At 42.3% G+C, this 17,549-nt stretch overlaps 1 protein-coding gene across 1 annotated transcript; it reads left to right on the forward strand.

Moving 5' to 3' along the window:
* Positions 1 to 8,262: 8,262 nt before the first annotated feature.
* Positions 8,263 to 17,282, forward strand: LOC115172186 (serine/threonine/tyrosine-interacting protein A). The gene is made up of 11 exons (XM_029729342.1): positions 8,263 to 8,459; positions 8,911 to 8,943; positions 9,094 to 9,147; positions 9,983 to 10,080; positions 10,187 to 10,247; positions 13,804 to 13,840; positions 14,908 to 14,947; positions 15,095 to 15,145; positions 15,261 to 15,333; positions 15,502 to 15,595; positions 16,740 to 17,282. Exons 1-11 carry the CDS (start codon positions 8,400 to 8,402, stop codon positions 16,811 to 16,813), a joined length of 675 nt encoding a protein of 224 aa, XP_029585202.1. The 5' UTR covers positions 8,263 to 8,399; the 3' UTR covers positions 16,814 to 17,282.
* The last annotated feature ends 267 nt before the right edge of the window (positions 17,283 to 17,549 follow it).

Genomic DNA, 17,549 nt, shown 5'->3' on the forward strand with positions numbered 1-17,549 from the left:
TAAAATCTATATATATTCAGCTCGCCCATATATACAGTACAGTGCATTCGGAAAGTATTCAGACCCATTCACTTTTCCCACATTTTGTTACATTACAGCCTTATTCTCAAATTGATTAAATACATTTTTTCCCTCATCAACCTATGCATAATATATACAGTACCAGTCAAAAGTTTGGACACACCTACTCATTCAAGGTTTTTTTTTAAATTTTGTACTATTTTCTACATTGTAGAATAACAGTGAAGACATCAACACTATGAAATAACACATATGGAATCATGTAGTTACCAAAAAAGTGTTAAACAAATCAAAATATAATTTATATTTCAAATTCTTCAAATAACAGTGATGTATGTAAAATGTGTGTACATGTAACAACAAAAGAAAAAGCTGTTAAAACAAAGTCCTCCAAAGAAGGGTGGCGTGCCCCCCCCCCAAAAAAAAAAACAGTGAGGTGATAGTCACTTTAATTTCATTGCTACTGTATATGTTCTTGTGGTGCGCCTGTGCCAGGATTGAATGGGAGTAAAACCCCCTTCTATGGTATGCTATAAAGTTCAGTTGATGAAGGGGAGGAGACAGCTTAACAAAGGATGTTTAAGACTTGAGACAATTGAGACGTGAGGTATGTCTGCCATTCAGACGGTGAATGGGCAAGACTGTCACGCCTGCTCCCGCTCTCCCTCTCCTGCGCTCGAGGGCGCCAGGCTGCTCTTCTTTACGCACACCTGTCACCATCATTATGCGCATTGGCGCTCACTGGTCTCTCCTGGACTCCTTCACTTTGTTGATTGCCTTCCCTATATCTGTCTGATCCACCATTTGTTTCCTGTGTCAGCAGTAATGTTGTTATGTGTTCATGTCCAGACGCTGTCCTGTCCTGTTCCATGTCCGTTGCCTATTAAAAGTTCACTCCCTGTATTTGCTTCTCGTCTACCAGCCTCGATCCTTACAAAGACAAAATATTGAAGTGCCTTTGACCGAGGTATGTAAGTAGGTGTCAGGCGCACCAGTTTGTGTCAAGAACTGCAACGCTGATGGGTTTTTGTCACTCAACAGTTTCTCATGTGTGTAATAGTGTATTTTCCATTTGATAGTGTTTTGATTTCTATGTACCATTTCAAATGTGATAACCTTGTTCAATTTAAAGTAACTGGCCAGTGTTTCCAGATTTCTATGAAATATGACCTATAATTCATTACATTCAATATGATTGAAATTGTTTTCCTTACAAAACAATTAAATACAATTGTATTTGTCACATGCTTCGTAAACAACAGGTGTAGACTAACAATTAAATGCTTACTTGCGAGCCCTTCCCAACAATGCAGAACATTTCAATTAAGTATATTAAAGATCAGCTTTTCTGTGTTGGAATGGTGTGGGCGTATACCAGTCCTTAAAAATATTCATGCGAGTAGACCGCTGATTAGCCATCTCATCCTCCTCAGGAGTATTACATCTTCAAATAGTTGAAACAGTCTATTTACAAGTTGCTTTGGCCACAAATACGATCCAACAACATTATTTGGGTATGAGTTACATGAATATGAACTTTTAAAAGTGAGTTTTTTATACTGGACAGTTACTTTAAGAACTTTGTCCCATAGAGATGCGTTTTCCAAACTCGGTCCTGCCCCCCCCCCCCCGGGTGCACGTTTTTGTTTTTGCCCTAGCACTACACAGCTGATAAAAAGCTAGGGCTAGGGCAAAAACAAAAACAAAAACAAAAACGTGCACCCAGGGGGGGGGCCACAGGACCGAGTTTGGGAAACCCTGCCGTAGAGTATTGTAGAGAGAAACATTTGTAAAGTCGAATAAAATGTCACCCAAAATAGACCAAAATAGCCATCAGCAGCGCAGGGACAAAACATTTTCAGCACCCCCACCAAAAATATATGCATGAGAAGGTACCCTTGTTTTGTAGGAAAGGCTTTCTGTCTGAATTCTATAGGCAGTCTTCATGGACACACAACTAGGTACAGGTGAGTCCGATCTCTCATGCTGGGCCTTGTCAAAAACATAACACGAACATTAGTTAAACCACGAAACAAAGAATATCATGCCTTTTTGTTAAATGTGATGTCAAGTCCCTCACTTTTAGATTTAGCAATAGTGTATTTTTCCTCTGACAGTGTTCTATGATTTCTATGCGTCATTTCAATTGTAATAACTTTGTTACATTTCATGCTATTATGTAGAGGTAATGTTCTCCATCCCTAAACTTCACTGGCTTTTTGATAGACTGCAAACTAGTAAAAAGTATAATAAAATGTCACCCTCCCCAACAAAAAAAGATATGCATGGGAATTTACCCTTGTTTTGTAGGAAAAGCTTTCTGTCTGTATTCTATTGGCAGCATCATAGACTGGTCACTCTTCATGGACATACAGCTGGTCTCTGCTTGTGGATTGGGCTTCAGGACAACACAGAAAAACATTCCAGCTTTAATTCAAACAGTCTGAAAATGATGGAATTGTATTGAGGTCCTTGCAGGATTTCAGATCTGAAGTCATATCTGCACACAGATACTCAAACATACAGCACAGACTGTTTTCACCTCTTAGCTCCATGGAAGGGGTCCTAATCCACGGCAGGACTCATTTCAGAGGCTGAACTACTCTCCTTTCTTGAAAGAGACTCATTTTAAAGGCAGTGGTCCTCTTCTCTCTCTTCACCTAAAGCGACTCACGATATGTACCTACCCTGTGAATGCATATGCAGTACATCATGGCCGGAATCTTCATCTTAACATTTTCCGATGCTTGTGTCTCTCTGCTACTTGTGCCATGCCTTGCCGTGTTGTTCAGTCACATAGCATCTACTGCGATTAAAACTATTATCTTAAGAAATCTGTCACACTCATATTACACACACACTCATCTTCTATGTATTCTCTTTATCTCTGGTCCAAGGACAGTGATGGTTGCAAGTGCCATCCACAAAGTAAAAAGTCAGCTGGCGTGACCTGTCTGTGGCCATCTGACACAAACATTTGTCTACACGCACACGAAAGCACACACAAACAAGCACACATACAGTACACACACAGGTCATTATACTGTATGCACACAGAGACTGTACAGGAAGTATTTGTCTTCGGACAGCACAATAAATTATACTAACTGATACTAACTTTAATGTCACAGCTGCAAAGGGAATTCAATTGCACTGAACTGTATCTTACTATATATTTATGTATTTTGCATGTGTCTTGAATGTATGTTTGTCTGTTCTATGTCACCATCTTCATCATCCTCATCATGATCACCATCATGTATGTACAGTATGTAATTACTAAAATATTGTATGGATGGTTGTATGTAGAGTTAGGCCTATTGATACAGTGGACAAGTGTAGTTCATTGTAACTGAGTCTAGACTGATATACCTGAAATGAAAATTCAGCTCCAACTGCTTTCTTAATTCTCTCAAGTCCTTTTCCTGTTTGTTTTTTTACACAGAGCAGTTGAGAACCCATTACGTGGTGAGCAGAGAATGGCGGAAGCGGATGCTGAGTTTGAATCTGATGGCACTGCAAAGATGAGAATGAAGGTGATGAGAATAATGGACGGACAACAGTCACTGAAGGACAGATAAAGAGAGCTCAAATCACAGTTAAAGCAACATCTAGTAAGCCTACTGCTCATGGATTTTTAGTATAAATGTATTGTGCTGTCCTAAGACAAATACTTCAACTAGGCCTACTTCACAGTTTGTAGTAGCAGCATGGTTTAAGGATAAGAAGATGTACCTGGGAGATCCGTTTGATGTTAAATGATGAAGAATGTGTTGCGTACTGTGGAATCTTTGAGGCTGACGAGAACTGGAATTGTGTAGATTTTTTGTGTGTTGCGCTCACCAGAATCAAGGAGAAAGAGGTGACTGCCATTGGAGCAGAGCACCAATGAAGGGTGTTTTTTCTGGAGTCTCTGTGGAAGTTGGGGCGGAGAAGACCAATATGAAAATGTCTGGAGTGTAGTTGGGGCTCGACGATTGATGTTTAATTTCAATGGAAAGAAGATAGAGAGTACGTCTGTATTATTGTTCTTTTATGAGGAGTTGCTCTCTACACATGCCAAGATTGGATATGTGAGTTACCCTGTGAGGGCATTTGTACCCAGCTTACTGCAGTGTTCCAAATGCAAAGCATTTGGGCATGTGTCAAGTGTTGCAGAGAGTATGACTTGAGTGATTGTTTTGTTGCAGAAGATGATGATGTTGAATATCGCAATTGTGGTGGAAAGCATGCACATGAGCATGGCCCCTGGAAGATGTTTAGTGGTGGGGGTATTGAAAATGTTTTGTCCCTGCGCTGCTGATGGCTATTTTGGTCTGCTCATACAGGAGTAGTTAAGGCCCAGTTTTATTATAATTTTTTTATTATTATGATTGATCAGGGGGTGCCGCAGCACCCTCAGCCCCCGTACTTCCTGCAGCTATGCACATGAGTTCCCTGAATGTCCTGTAAGGGTGGGGACAGAGATTGCTTGGATAAATGCTGTTCAGCATTTCTCCAATGCAGAGGCAGCAACAAAAAGTTGAATAATGTTCTAGTGAGTCAGTTGCTGTGGAGACACTGCAGTCCAGTGCTGTGGGTGCCGTTCTCAAAGGATCCAGATCAAATCAAATGTTATTAGTCACAATGCAAATAGTCTGGGTAGCCATTTGATTAGGTGTTCAGGAGTCTTATGGCTTGGGGGTAGAAGCTGTTTAGAAGCCTCTTGGACCTAGACTTGGCGCTCCGGTACCGCTTGCCCTGCGGTAGCAGAGAGAACAGTCTATTTATGGCCATCCTCTGAAACCACCTGGTGTAGAGGTCCTGGCAGGAAGCTTGGCCCCAGTGATGTACTGGGCCATACGCACAACCCTCTGTAGTGCCTTGCGGTCGGAGGCCGAGCAGTTGTCATACCAGGCAGTGATGTAACCAGTCAGGATGCTCTCGATGGTGCAGCTGTAGAACCTTTTGAGGATCTGAGGACCCATGCCAAATCTTTTCAGTCTCCTGATGGGGAATAGGTTTTGTCGTGTCCTCTTCACGACTGTCTTGGTGTGCTTGGACCATGTTAGTTTGTTGTTGATGTGGACACCAAGGAACTTGAAGCTCTCAACCTGCTCCACTTCAGCCCCGTCGATGAGAATGGGGGCGTGCTCAGTCCTCTTTTTCCTGTAGTCTACAATCATCTCCTTTGTCTTGAACATGTTCAGGGAGAGGTTGTTGTCCTGCCACCACTCGGCCATGTCTCTGACCTCCTCCCTATAGACTGTCTCATCGTTGTCAGTGATCAGGCCTACCACTGTTGTGTCATCGGAAAACTTAATGATGGTGTTGGAGTCGTGCCTGGCCGTGCAGTCATGAGTGAACAGGGAGTACAGGAGGAAGCTGAGCACGCACCCCTGAGAGGCCCCTGTGTTGAGGATCAGCATGGCAGATGTGTTGTTACCTACCCTTACCATCAAGGGGTGGCCCATCATGAAGTCCAGGATCCAGTTGCAGAGGGAGGTGTTTAGTCCCAGGGTCCTTAGCTTATTGATGAGCTTTGAAGGCACTATGGTGTTGAACGCTGAGCTGCAGTCAATGAATAGCATTCTCACATCAGTGTTCCTTTTGTCTAGGTGGGAAAGGGCAGTGTGGAGTGCAATAGAGATTGCATCATTTGTGGATCTGTTGGGGCGGTATGCAAATTGGAGTGGATCAGAGCCGGTACGATTCAATCTTAGTCCTGTATTGATGCTTTGCCTGTTTGATGGAGGAGGGCATTCGTCGGAGGGTATAGCAGGATTTCTTATACGTTTCCGGGTTAGAGTCCCGCTCCTTGAAAGCGGCAGCTCTACCCTTTAGCTCAGTGCGACTGTTGCCTGTAATCCATGGCTTCTGGTTGGGGTATGTACGCACGGTCACTCTGGGGATGACGTCATCGATGCACTTATTGATGAAGCCAATGACTGATGTGATGTACACCTCAATGCCATCAGAGGAATCCCGGAACATATTCCAGTCTGTGCTTGCAAAACAGTCCTGTACCTTAGCATCTGCTTCATCTGACCATTTTTTTTATTGATCTAGTCACTGGTGCGTCCTGCTTTAATTTTTGCTTGTAAGCAGCAATCAGGAGGATAGAATTATTTTCAGATTTTCCAAATGGAGGGTGAGGGAGAGCTTTACATGCGTCTCTGTGTGTGGAGTAAAGGTGGTCCAGAGTTTTTTTCCCTCTGGTTGCACATTTCACATGCTGATAGAAATGTGGTTTAAGTTTCCCTGCATTAAAGTCGCCGGCAACTAGGAGCGTCGCCTCTGGGTGAGCGTTTTCTTGTTTGCTTATGTTGGAATACAGTTCATTCAATGCTGTCTTAGTGCCAGCCTCTGACTGTGGTGGTATGTAAACAGTTGCGAAAAATGCAGATGAAAACTCTCTCGGTAGATAGTGTGGTCTACAGCTTATCATGAGATACTCTACCTCATATGAGCAATAGCTCGAGACTTCCTTAGATATTGTGCACCAGCTGTTATTTACAAAAGACATAGTCCGCCACCCTTTGTCTTACCAGAAGCCGCTGTTCTATCCTGCCGGTGCAGCGTATAACCAGCCAGCTGTATGTTGATCGTGTCGTCGTTCAGCTACGACTCCGTGAAGCATAAGATATTACAGCTTTGAATGTCCCGTTGGTAGTTTAATCTTCTGCGTAGATCATCTATTTCATTGTCCAAAGATTGCACGTTTGCTAGCAGAATGGAAGGAAGTGGGGGTTTATTTGATCACCTACGAATTATCAGAAGGCAGCCCGCCCTCTGGACCCTTTTTCTCCACCTCCTCTTCACGCAAATCACGGGGATCTGGGCCTGTTCCCGAGAAAGCAGTATATAGTTCACGTCGGGCTCATCAGACTCATGAAAAGAAAAAAGGATTCTGCCAATCCGTGGTGTGTAATCCCGGTCCTGATGTCCAGAAGTTATTTTCAGTCATAAGAGACTGTAGCGGCAACATTATATACAAAATAAATAAAAAAATAAGTTACAAACAACACAAATAAATAAACAAAAAAATACAATCTGTTGGGGACACGTAAAATGTCTGCCTTCTCCGGCGCCATTGTCATGAAGGAAGTAGATATTTTGGCATTTATTGCTCTGGTGACAAACTTCAGAAGTAGATTAGGCGGCCCCCTATGGCGTCAGATTGACAAGGGCAGCATTTTCTGAACTAAACTGACCAAGACTCACCTCCAACAAGACATAAAACTTCACATAACTCTGCCCAAAAACAATGACAAATTATCTCAACCACTGGCATAGGGGCTTTTTAGGTGAGCACTGATGCCGCCCTGTGATAAGCAGTGCCCACTTTGCAAAATATTTATTGCCTCTCCGGGGCGCTGTTGCAGCGCTCCCCCAACATTCAAAAAAAGAATCTAACATAAATCATGTAGCAGATATAGGATATATCTGTAGAAAGAGTATGTGGCCTTTTCTGTAGCCTACAGGCTGTAGATAAAATGTATGACAATGTAATGAGACAGACAGTTTTTACATGATGCAGGTTTCTCTGATCAAATAGCCTAAACTAAATGGCGCCCATCAAATAAAAAAAGTGATGACATGTTAACAAACAACATATCCTAAAAACAGGACAGGTCAAAGTAAAATATGGAATGGACAATCAGGCCTGAGTCGGGCTCTGAGTGTGTTTTGAGGGACTGAGGGTTTTACTTTTTTGTTTTGTATTTAGTTTTTTTAGGACATTTGAGTGAATTCCGTTTTACGTTTTGGATATCCCTTTTTTTATTGGTCATCCGGGATTCTTGGGACATCCCTACCCTAACCTAAACCATAAACCTAAACCCTGACGCTTGTCTTAACCTTTTTCAATTTCAAATACAGTGGCTGTAGGGACGTCCCAATGAACCAGACAGCACGGAACCTTTTTTAATTCCCAGCATCCACTAGTGGGCGGCAATACACCGTTTGCCCTAAAACATCACCGGAGAAGAAGAATGGTTTCCACATGGTAACTCGTGGAAACCATTCTTCTTCTCCGGTGGTGTTTTAGGGCAAACGGTGTTACCATGTAAACAACCATTTTTTGTCTTAATTTAACTTTATGTTTTGGCATAAGGTTAGCCGTGTGGTTAGGTTGAAGAATAGGTTTAAAATCCCCTTTTAAGAAGATAAATTGTAGAAATGGGCGTGGTTTATGACTTTGTGGATGTGGTAACTAGTGACGAACGACATCTACGTAACTTATGACGTTACAGTCTTTGGTCACGTGACTCCTCCGAGGGAGCAGCATGGCGGACATGTATACGCAACCTCAAAACAAACTCCTGCAATTATACACTTAGCAAACCACGAAAACCGTGTGACAGGTCTAGGCCACGTCCGCCTGAATACACTGCAACATGGACGAGGATAATAAACTTCAGTTCCCGTCCCTTCCTGCGTCAAAGGATGACCTATTGGTAAGCGCTAGCATGCAAGCTAACGCAGCTAGCTAAATCTTTCTGGTTAGCTAGCAAATGTCATGAGCAACTTAGCTAACCTGCGAGCATACTCAAAAACAGCCCTAAACATGAACAACTTAGTCTAATAACATGTAATCTCACTCGCTAAATTAGACTTTTAACTAAATGTAATCATGTCTGAAGCATTTTTCAAATTCTCTTGAATCACATTTCTGATCAAATTATGTTTTCCGTTAGCTACCTAGCTAATTTTCCTAGCTAGTTTGCTAACCACATATCGCCAGTCGAAAGAGTTCAGCTGGCTATCCCATTGGCAAGTGTAGCTTATGCTCGCTACAATAACACATCCAAGTAGGGGTATCTTGTGGCATATGACTACTGACCGACTAGAGAACTAGCTAACCAGTCAGTTAACATATTCCATTGATTTTTCTGATCTATTCCACAGGACTGGGCGTATCCAATGAGAAGAGAGATGCAGGTACCGTTAGCTAGTTGCCCTTTTTGTCCCCAAAGTGGAATTATTGTTAGGGGCACCAAAAGTGACTGCTGCTGAGTGATATTAGCTATAGTAGCTAAATCATGTAATCTCATAATGATGTACCTAAAACCTGTTCATCTTTTGTTTTAGGAAATTCTACCAGGCCTGTTTTTAGGTCCCTACTCAGCTGCTATGAAAAGCAAGGTAATTTGGTATCCCGTAAATCTGCTGGGGTGGCTGTTCTTATCTGCTGAGGGCAGGTGTGGGTGCAGGTATTTGTTCCAGACCAGTCAAGTGGAAACCGTTTACTATTTAAGAACCAAATGGAATGAAACTGGGAGGGAACTACCCAAATATTTTATTTAACCTTTTTTTAACTAGACAAGTCAGTTAAGAACAAATTCTTAGTTACAATGACGGCCTACCCCGGCCAAACCCGGACGACGCTGGGCCAATTGTGCACCGCCCTATGGGACTCCCAATCACGGCCGGATATGATCCAGCCTAGATTCGAACCAGGTACTGCAGTGACGCCTCTTGCACTGAGATGCAGTGTCTTAGTCCACTCCGCCACAAATAACGCTAATTTGCAATAGACAACATTTTGCAACAGAAGTCAAAGTCTTGACTATAGACTGGGTTTAGTTGATTACTAGAAGCAGGTGTGTTTCTGCTTGGCTAGATCAAAAGCCAGAACCCACACCGGACCTCTACGTTGGTCATAGAAACATTGAAGGGCCTCAGCACAGTTTTCCGATAGCGATGGAACTTATGCTTGACTATAGACTGGGTTTTAAGTGTTTTAATGATCCTAAAACGACCGAAAAACAAGTTACGTGTGTCGTTGGAGCATGTGTTGATACTGATAGGATCGAAAGAAAACCAGGGCTGCTCTCTGATCATCCTTCTCCATTCAAATCTTACCTTGAAATTATAATTCCTCCACAATACTAATGACGGATCAGCTCAAACCGGGCCCTGGACGATAAAATAACATTGTAGAATCTCAAGTTAACTCAACTCTTTTGTTCTCTTTTAGCTTTCCGTCCTTGAAAGACAAGGGATAACGCACATGGTGTGTGTCCGCCAAGATATCGAAGCCAATTTTATAAAGCCCAACTTCCCACATAAATTTAGGTAAGAGACAAAACTGAGAACATGTACTTGTGGTGTTTATAACTCAACCAATGACATCTTTCACTTAATATATCAGCTAATTAATGTGGCTTGCTTCTGTTTTCAGATACCTCGTTTTAGATATTGCTGACAATCCTGTGGAAAACATAATTAGATATTTCCCTATGGTGAGTTTCAGCATGAGTGGTGGATAATGTTACATAGTATTGCAGTCGGTCAATAAAAAAAGTGGTCAGCTGAAGCAGATGTTAAGCTACTGGACTGTTTTGCTAGCACAGACTGGAATATGTTCCGGGATTCTTCCGATGGCATTGAGGAGTACACCACATCAGTCACTGGCTTCATCAATAAGTGCATCGATGACGTCGTCCCCACAGTGACTGTATGTACAATTGAAGTCGGAAGTTTACATACACTTAGGTTGGAGTCATTAAAACTCGTTTTTCAACCACTCTACATATTTCTTGTTAACATACTATAGTTTTGGCAAGTCAGTTAGGACATCTACATCTTTGTACATGACACAAGTAATTTTTCCAATAATTGTTTACAGACAGATTATTTCACTTACACTTCACTGTATCACAATTCCAGTGGGTCAGAAGTTTACATGCAATAAGTTGACTGTGCCTTTAAACAGTTTGGAAAATTCCGGAAAATTATGTAATGGCTTTAGAAGCTTCTGATAGGTTCATTGACATCATTTGAGTCAATTGGAGGTGGATGTATTTCAAGGCCTACCTTCAAACTCAGTGCCAAACAATAGTATGCAAGAAAAAACACCATTAGACCACGCAGCCGTCATACCGCTCAAGAAGGAGACGTGCTCTGTCTCCTAGAGATGAACGTACTTTGGTGCGAAAAGTGCAAATCAGTCCCAGAACAACAGCAAAGAACCATGTGAAGATACTTTGTGTACCCGTTTCCTCCAGTATCTTTATCCGCAGTAAAACGAGTCCTATATCGACATAACCTGAAAGGCCGCTCAGCAAGGAAGAAGCCACTGCTCCAAAACCACCATTAAAAAAAGCCAGACTACGGTTTGCTACTTCACATGGGGACAAAGATTGTACTTTTTGGAGAAATGTCCTCTGGTTTGATGAAACATTAATATAACTGTTTGGCCATAATGACCATCGTTATGTTTGGAGGAAAAAGGGGGATGCTTGCAAGCCAAAGAACACCATCCCAACCGTGACGCACGGGGGTGGCTGCATCATGTTGTGAGGGTGCTTTGCTACAGAAGGGACTGGTGTACTTGATGACATCATGAGGGAGGAAAAGTATGTGGATATATTAAAGCAACAGCTCAAGGCATCAGTCAGGAAGTTAAAGCTTGGTCACAAGTGGGTCTTCCAAATGGATAATAACCCCAAGCATACTTCCAAAGTTGCGGCAAAATGGCTTAAGGGCGACAAAGTCAAGGTATTGGAGTGGACATCAAAGCCCTGACCTCAAGTCAATAGAAAATTTGTGGGCAGAACTGAAAAACCATGTGTGAGCAAGGAGGCCCAGAAACCTGACTCAGTTACACCAGCTCTGTCAGGAGGAATGGGCCAAAATTCACCCAACTTATTGTGGGAAGCTTGTGGAAGGCTACCCAAAAAGTTTGACCCAAGTTAAACAATTTAAAGGCAATGCTACCAGATACTAATTGAGTGTATGTAGACTTCTGACCCACTGGGATTGTGATGAAAGAAATGAAAGCTGAAATCATTCTCTCTACTATTATTTTGACATTTCACGTTCTTAAAATCAAGTGATCCCAACTGACCTACAACAGGGAATTTTTACTAGGATTAAATGTCAGGAATTGTGAAAAACTGAGTTTAAATGTATTTGGCTGAGGTGTATGTAAACTTCCGACTTCAACTGTACATACCCCAACCAGAAGCCATGGATTACAGGCAACATCCGCACTGAGGTAAAGGGTAGAGCTGCCGCTTTCAAGGAGTGGGACTCTAACTCGGGAAGCTTATAAGAAATCCCGCTATGCCCTCCGAAGAACCATCAAACAGGCAAAGCGTCAATATTGGAATAAGATTGAATCGTACTGACGGATTACCAGGACGTGTACTCCGAGCATGCGCTGACCAACTGGCAAGTGTCTTCATTGACATTTTTAATCTCTCCCTGTCTTGAGTCTGTAATACCAACTTGTTTCAAGCAGACCACCATAGTCCCTGTGCCCAAGAACACTAAGGTAACCTGCCTAAATGACTACCGATCCATAGCACTCATGTCTGTAACCATGAAGTGCTTTGAAAGGCCAGTCATCGCTCACAAAGACACCATTATCCCAGGAACCCTAGACCCACTCCAATTTGCATACCGCCCCAACAGATCCACAAATGATGCAATCTCTATTGCACTCCACACTGCCCTTTCCCACCTGGACAAAAGGAACACCGATGTGAGAATGCTATTCATTGACTACAGCTCAGCGTTCAACACCATAGTGCCTTCAAAGCTCATCAATAAGCTAAGGACCCTGGGACTAAACACCTCCCTCTGCAACTGGATCCTGGACTTCCTGATGGGCCGCCCCTGGGTGGTAAGGGTAGGTAACACACCTGCCACGCTGATCCTCAACACAGGGGCCCCTCAGGGGTTCGTGTTCAGTCTCCTCCTGTACTCCCTGTTCACTCATGACTGCATGGCCAGGCACGACTCCAACACCATTAAGTTTGCCGATGACACAACAGTGGTAGGCCTGATCAACGACGAGACGGCCTATAGGGAGGAGGTCAGAGACCTGGCCGAGTGATGCCAGGACAACAACCTCTCCCTCAACGTGATCAAGACAAAGAAGATGATTTTGGACTACTGGTAAAAGAGGACCAGGCACACCCCCATTCTCATTGATGGGGCTGAAGTGGAGCAGGTTGAGAGCTTCAAGTTCCTTGGTGTCCACTTCACCAACCTATCATGGTCCTAACACTCCAAGACAATCGAGGGCACAACATAGCCTATTCCCGCTCAGGAGACCGAAAAGATTTGGCATGGGTCCTCAGATCCTCAAAGTTCTACAGCTGCACCTTTGAGAGCATCCTAACTTGGTTACATTACTGCCTGGTATGGCAACTGCTCGGCCTCGGACTGCAAGGCGCTACAGAGGGTAGTGTGTACGGCCCAGTACATCGCTGGGGCCAAGCTTCCTGCCATCCAGGACCTCTATACCAGGCAGTGTCAGAGGAAGGCCCTGCAAATTGTCAGACTCCAGCCACCCTAGTCATAGATTGTTTTCTCTGCTACTGCACGGCAAGCGGTACCGGAGCTCCAAGTCTACGTCCAAAAGGCTTCTTCCCTCAACCCATGACTCCTGAACAGCTGATCAAATGGCTACCCAGACTATTTGCATTGCCCCCCTACGCTGCTGCTATTCTCTATTTATTATCTAGTCACTTTAACTCTACCTACATGTACATATTACCTCAATTACCTTGACTTACCGGTGCCCCCGCACATTGACTCTGTACCTGTACCCCCTGTATATAGCCTCGCTATTGTTATTTTACCGCTGCTCTTGAATTATTTGTTACTGTTATTCTTCATTTTTTACTGAATTTTTTTTTGTTAACTGCATTGTTGGTTAAGGGCTTGTAATTAAGCATTTCACTAAGGTGTTGTATTCGGCACATGTGACAAATAAGATTTGATTTGATTTGCCCTGTCATGTTATTGTTAAAGGCCTAAAATGTATATATTTTTTTCTCTCCACAGATTAAAGAATTTATTGATGGCTGTTTAGCCAGTGGAGGTAATAAATATTTCTTTAATTGAATAGTATCTTGTCTTTACAATTTAGTTGCAATAAACATACAACAGTGTGCGGGTACTTTTACTTCAATGGTACAATTCTTGTACCCTGCACCTTGAGAATTGTTGGAATTTGCAGTACTAAACAGTACTTAGAAATGTCCTTGTTTTTGAAAGAAAATCCCATTTTTTGTCCATTTAAAATACCTTCAAATTGATAAGAAATACAGTACAGGCAGAGTTCCTCTGTCCAGTGTCTGTTCTTTTGCCCATCTTTTTATTGGCCAGTCTGAGATGGCTTTTTCTTTGCAACTCTGCCTAAAAGGCCAGCATCCCACAGTCGCCTCTTCACTGTTGATGTTGAGACTGGTGTTTTGCGGGTCCTTTTTAATGAAGCTGCCAGTTGAGGACTTGTGAGGCATCTGTTTCTCAAACTAGACACTAATGTACTTGTCCTCTTGCTCAGTTGTGCACCGGGGCCTCCCACTCTTTCTATTTAAGTTAGAGCCAGTTTGCGCTGTTCTGTGAAGGGAGTAGCACAGTGTTGTACCAGATCTTCAGTTTCTTGCATGGAAGTGCCTTCATTTCTCAACAAGAATAGACTGACGAGTTTCAGGAGAAAGTTCTTTGTTTCTAGCCATTTTGAGCCGGTAATCGAACCCACAAATGCTGATGCTCCAGATACTCAACTAGTTCAAAGGTCAGTTTTATTCCGTCTTTAAATCAGAACAAGTTTTCAGCTGTGCTAACAATTGCAAAATGGTTTTCTAATGATCAATATTAGCCTTTTAAAATGATAAACTTGGATTAGCTAACGCAACATGCCATTGGAACACAGGAGTGATGGTTGCTGAAATTGGGCCTGTGTAGATATGCCATAACAAAATCTGCTGTTTCCAGCAACAATAGTCAATTACAACATTAACAATGTCTACACTATTTCTGATCAATTTGATGTTTTAATGGACAAAAAATGTGCTTTTCTTTCAAAATCAAGGGAATTTATAAGTGACCCCAAACCTTTGAACGGTAGTGTATCTTGACTCTGTCCTTGTCTTGTTCACATAGGAAAGGTACTAGTTCATGGAAACGCAGGGATATCAAGAAGGTTTGTCACGTCTCGTGATAGATTTGATTTTGAATAGATCCCTAGTGTTTGAAAATACTCTTCTTGCCTGCTTGTCTATTGATCTTGCTTGATCTTCCTGTTAGACAAGTATTACTCTCAATCACAATTATTGTCTTCTCCTTTCAGCGCTGCCTTAGTTATTGCATACCTTATGGAGACATTTGGCATAAAGTACAGGTAAGACTGTTCAACAAACCAAGCAGGTTTCATTTATTACAAAGACACTGTCCAGATGCATTGTGACCAAATATCTAGTAAAATGTCCTTCTGAAATGTGCTGGTTCTTCTACAGGGATGCTTTCAGCCACGTTCAGGAGAGGAGATTCTGCATCAACCCTAACGTGGGCTTTGTGCATCAATTACAGGTAGGGTCCTGTGTATCAAGTCGTGAACTCATAATCTTTCAAACAGCTCTGATCACTGAGATTACAACTTTACAAATGTGGCAGATGGATGTCTGCTTGATACAAGACATTTCTGTCTGAATGGTTAGTAATGCTGCGCTCTCCATCTCTTGATGACTTGTTTTCTAGGAATATGAAGCGATCTACTCAGCTAAACTAACCATCAAGATGATGTCACCAATACAGCTGGGCAGATCGTTCTCCCTGCATGCTGGAATGCCAGGTCAGTGTGTGCATCTTCCATTCAGGTTACAGTTACAGGAACCTGGGCTCATTCCACGCTTACCATACATGTGTGTCACCGTGGGTGCATTTTAAGGTGACTTACCAACGGCCTAGAAAGCACTCAATTGCAGTCGGCGGAGGTTCTTATGTACAGACAACACATTTAGTGGTTTTCCAACTGCAAAGCTCATAGCAACAGGGCAGCGTCAAAATAGCCACCATTGTTCAATAGAGGTTTTAGTTAATGAAGAGTTTATCGTGACATTCTACCACCCTATATCGTCCATCAACACATTAAGAACACTCGCAAACTAAATATCATATTGCAGTGAGAGGTCTCTCAAATATCACATTCGTTTGAATCGACTATAGCAGGAGTACTCAAGTACTATTTGAGAAGTTCCGGTCACACACCTTTCCTAGGTGGCAAACCCCCATGCGACCCAAACTGTTCACAGCCCTCTTGGCGGAGATAGAATTTTTCATTTTTAAAGCTAATTTCCCGCAATTCTACACACTTTCCATGCCTTATGAGTGTTTATATGATACCAGGGGTTGAAGTCCGACCGCGGTCTGCCAGTAGAGTATATGGGGGCACTACAGCTTATAAATCATGGCAAATTATTCTTATTCAGGTTCACGTAGATCAAGCTAAACACCCTAATTAATGATTGGGGGACAATTGTGCTTTCCACAATAGCTGCAGGGTGCAGTGGGTGAGGAGCAACTGCAGAGACTTGCAGCGACTTAAATCAAAACGGCATGACCGCCAATCATGTGGTTTATGCAGTCGACATGTAGGCTCAACTTTTATCCCCATTTTGCAATATGCATTGAAAGAAGTTGATCAGCAACTGAGCGGAATTGATGCTCTCAAAAGTGCCCAAAGACAAGTGGTTCTTTCCCATGAAATTCAGGTGTTTACACAAAGTTTATTAAAGGGATACTTCGGTAACTTCCTACTTACCCAGATTCAGACAAACTCAGATACTATTTTTATGGCTCTGCGTGCAGTTTGAAAAAAAATGTAAGGTAGCATATTGTACCGAAGTATCCCTTTTTTAAGTTCACCACCAGTCACCGCTATCTTTCCCTTTCTTTACTTCTGGATGTTTTACCCTGTGAATGTCTGTACTTCGTAGGCAGCCTGAAACGAAGCCTGGAGGAAGATGAGGACTTCGGGGGAATGCAGGTCACTGCTGCACAGAACGGATAGGTTTATTATGCAGATAGCCGTGTCTTTGCATACAGTGCACTCTTTTTTTTTTTCTTTACTTTTTACATTTTTATTGGGATTAAAAATGTAAATATTTCAACTTTTCTAAAGGGAAAGGGTGGGGGATTGGATTCGCTTCCTGACGTCTGAGACCAAAGGGAGGGGGGTACAGTTCATAAGTGATTATTTTTTGCTGTATGCACTGATGTTTTTTGCAGTTTTATACTATTTAAAGCATTTTGCATTTTCAGCGGGACAGTATTGCAATAATGCACTTTTGATACTTGAATTGTTATTTCTCGCCAGAAGGTGGCAGTTGGCGTAATAGAAAGTCAATGCCCTATGGAGAGATGCAGGCCCACATTTGGGATTTGGGAATGTTTGACAGAGATCAGGCTTAAAATGTGATGGTATTTAAATGAAAGGGAGAGAGAAAAGCTTGCTCTGCTCAATAAACAGACGGCTAACATGTCTGTTGTACTGTCATTTCTAGATTGTCAATTTAACACTATTATGGAAGTTCACGTAAAAGTCAATGCACCCATGTAGTATAAGTCAGGTTTTAGTATTTCGACCAATAGACAAAGTAACAACCAGTTGAATGTTAAAAAATAACATACAAATGTCTCCAGTTAAGACTAATACTGAAAAAAACTAGGGTTGAATAAATAAGCTTTCACTACAACATTTAATTTACCCCACACAAATATACATGGCAGTTCTTTGATATCTGATA

This window comes from Salmo trutta, chromosome 33 (assembly GCF_901001165.1).
Source record: "Salmo trutta chromosome 33, fSalTru1.1, whole genome shotgun sequence".
NCBI lineage: Eukaryota > Metazoa > Chordata > Actinopteri > Salmoniformes > Salmonidae > Salmo > Salmo trutta.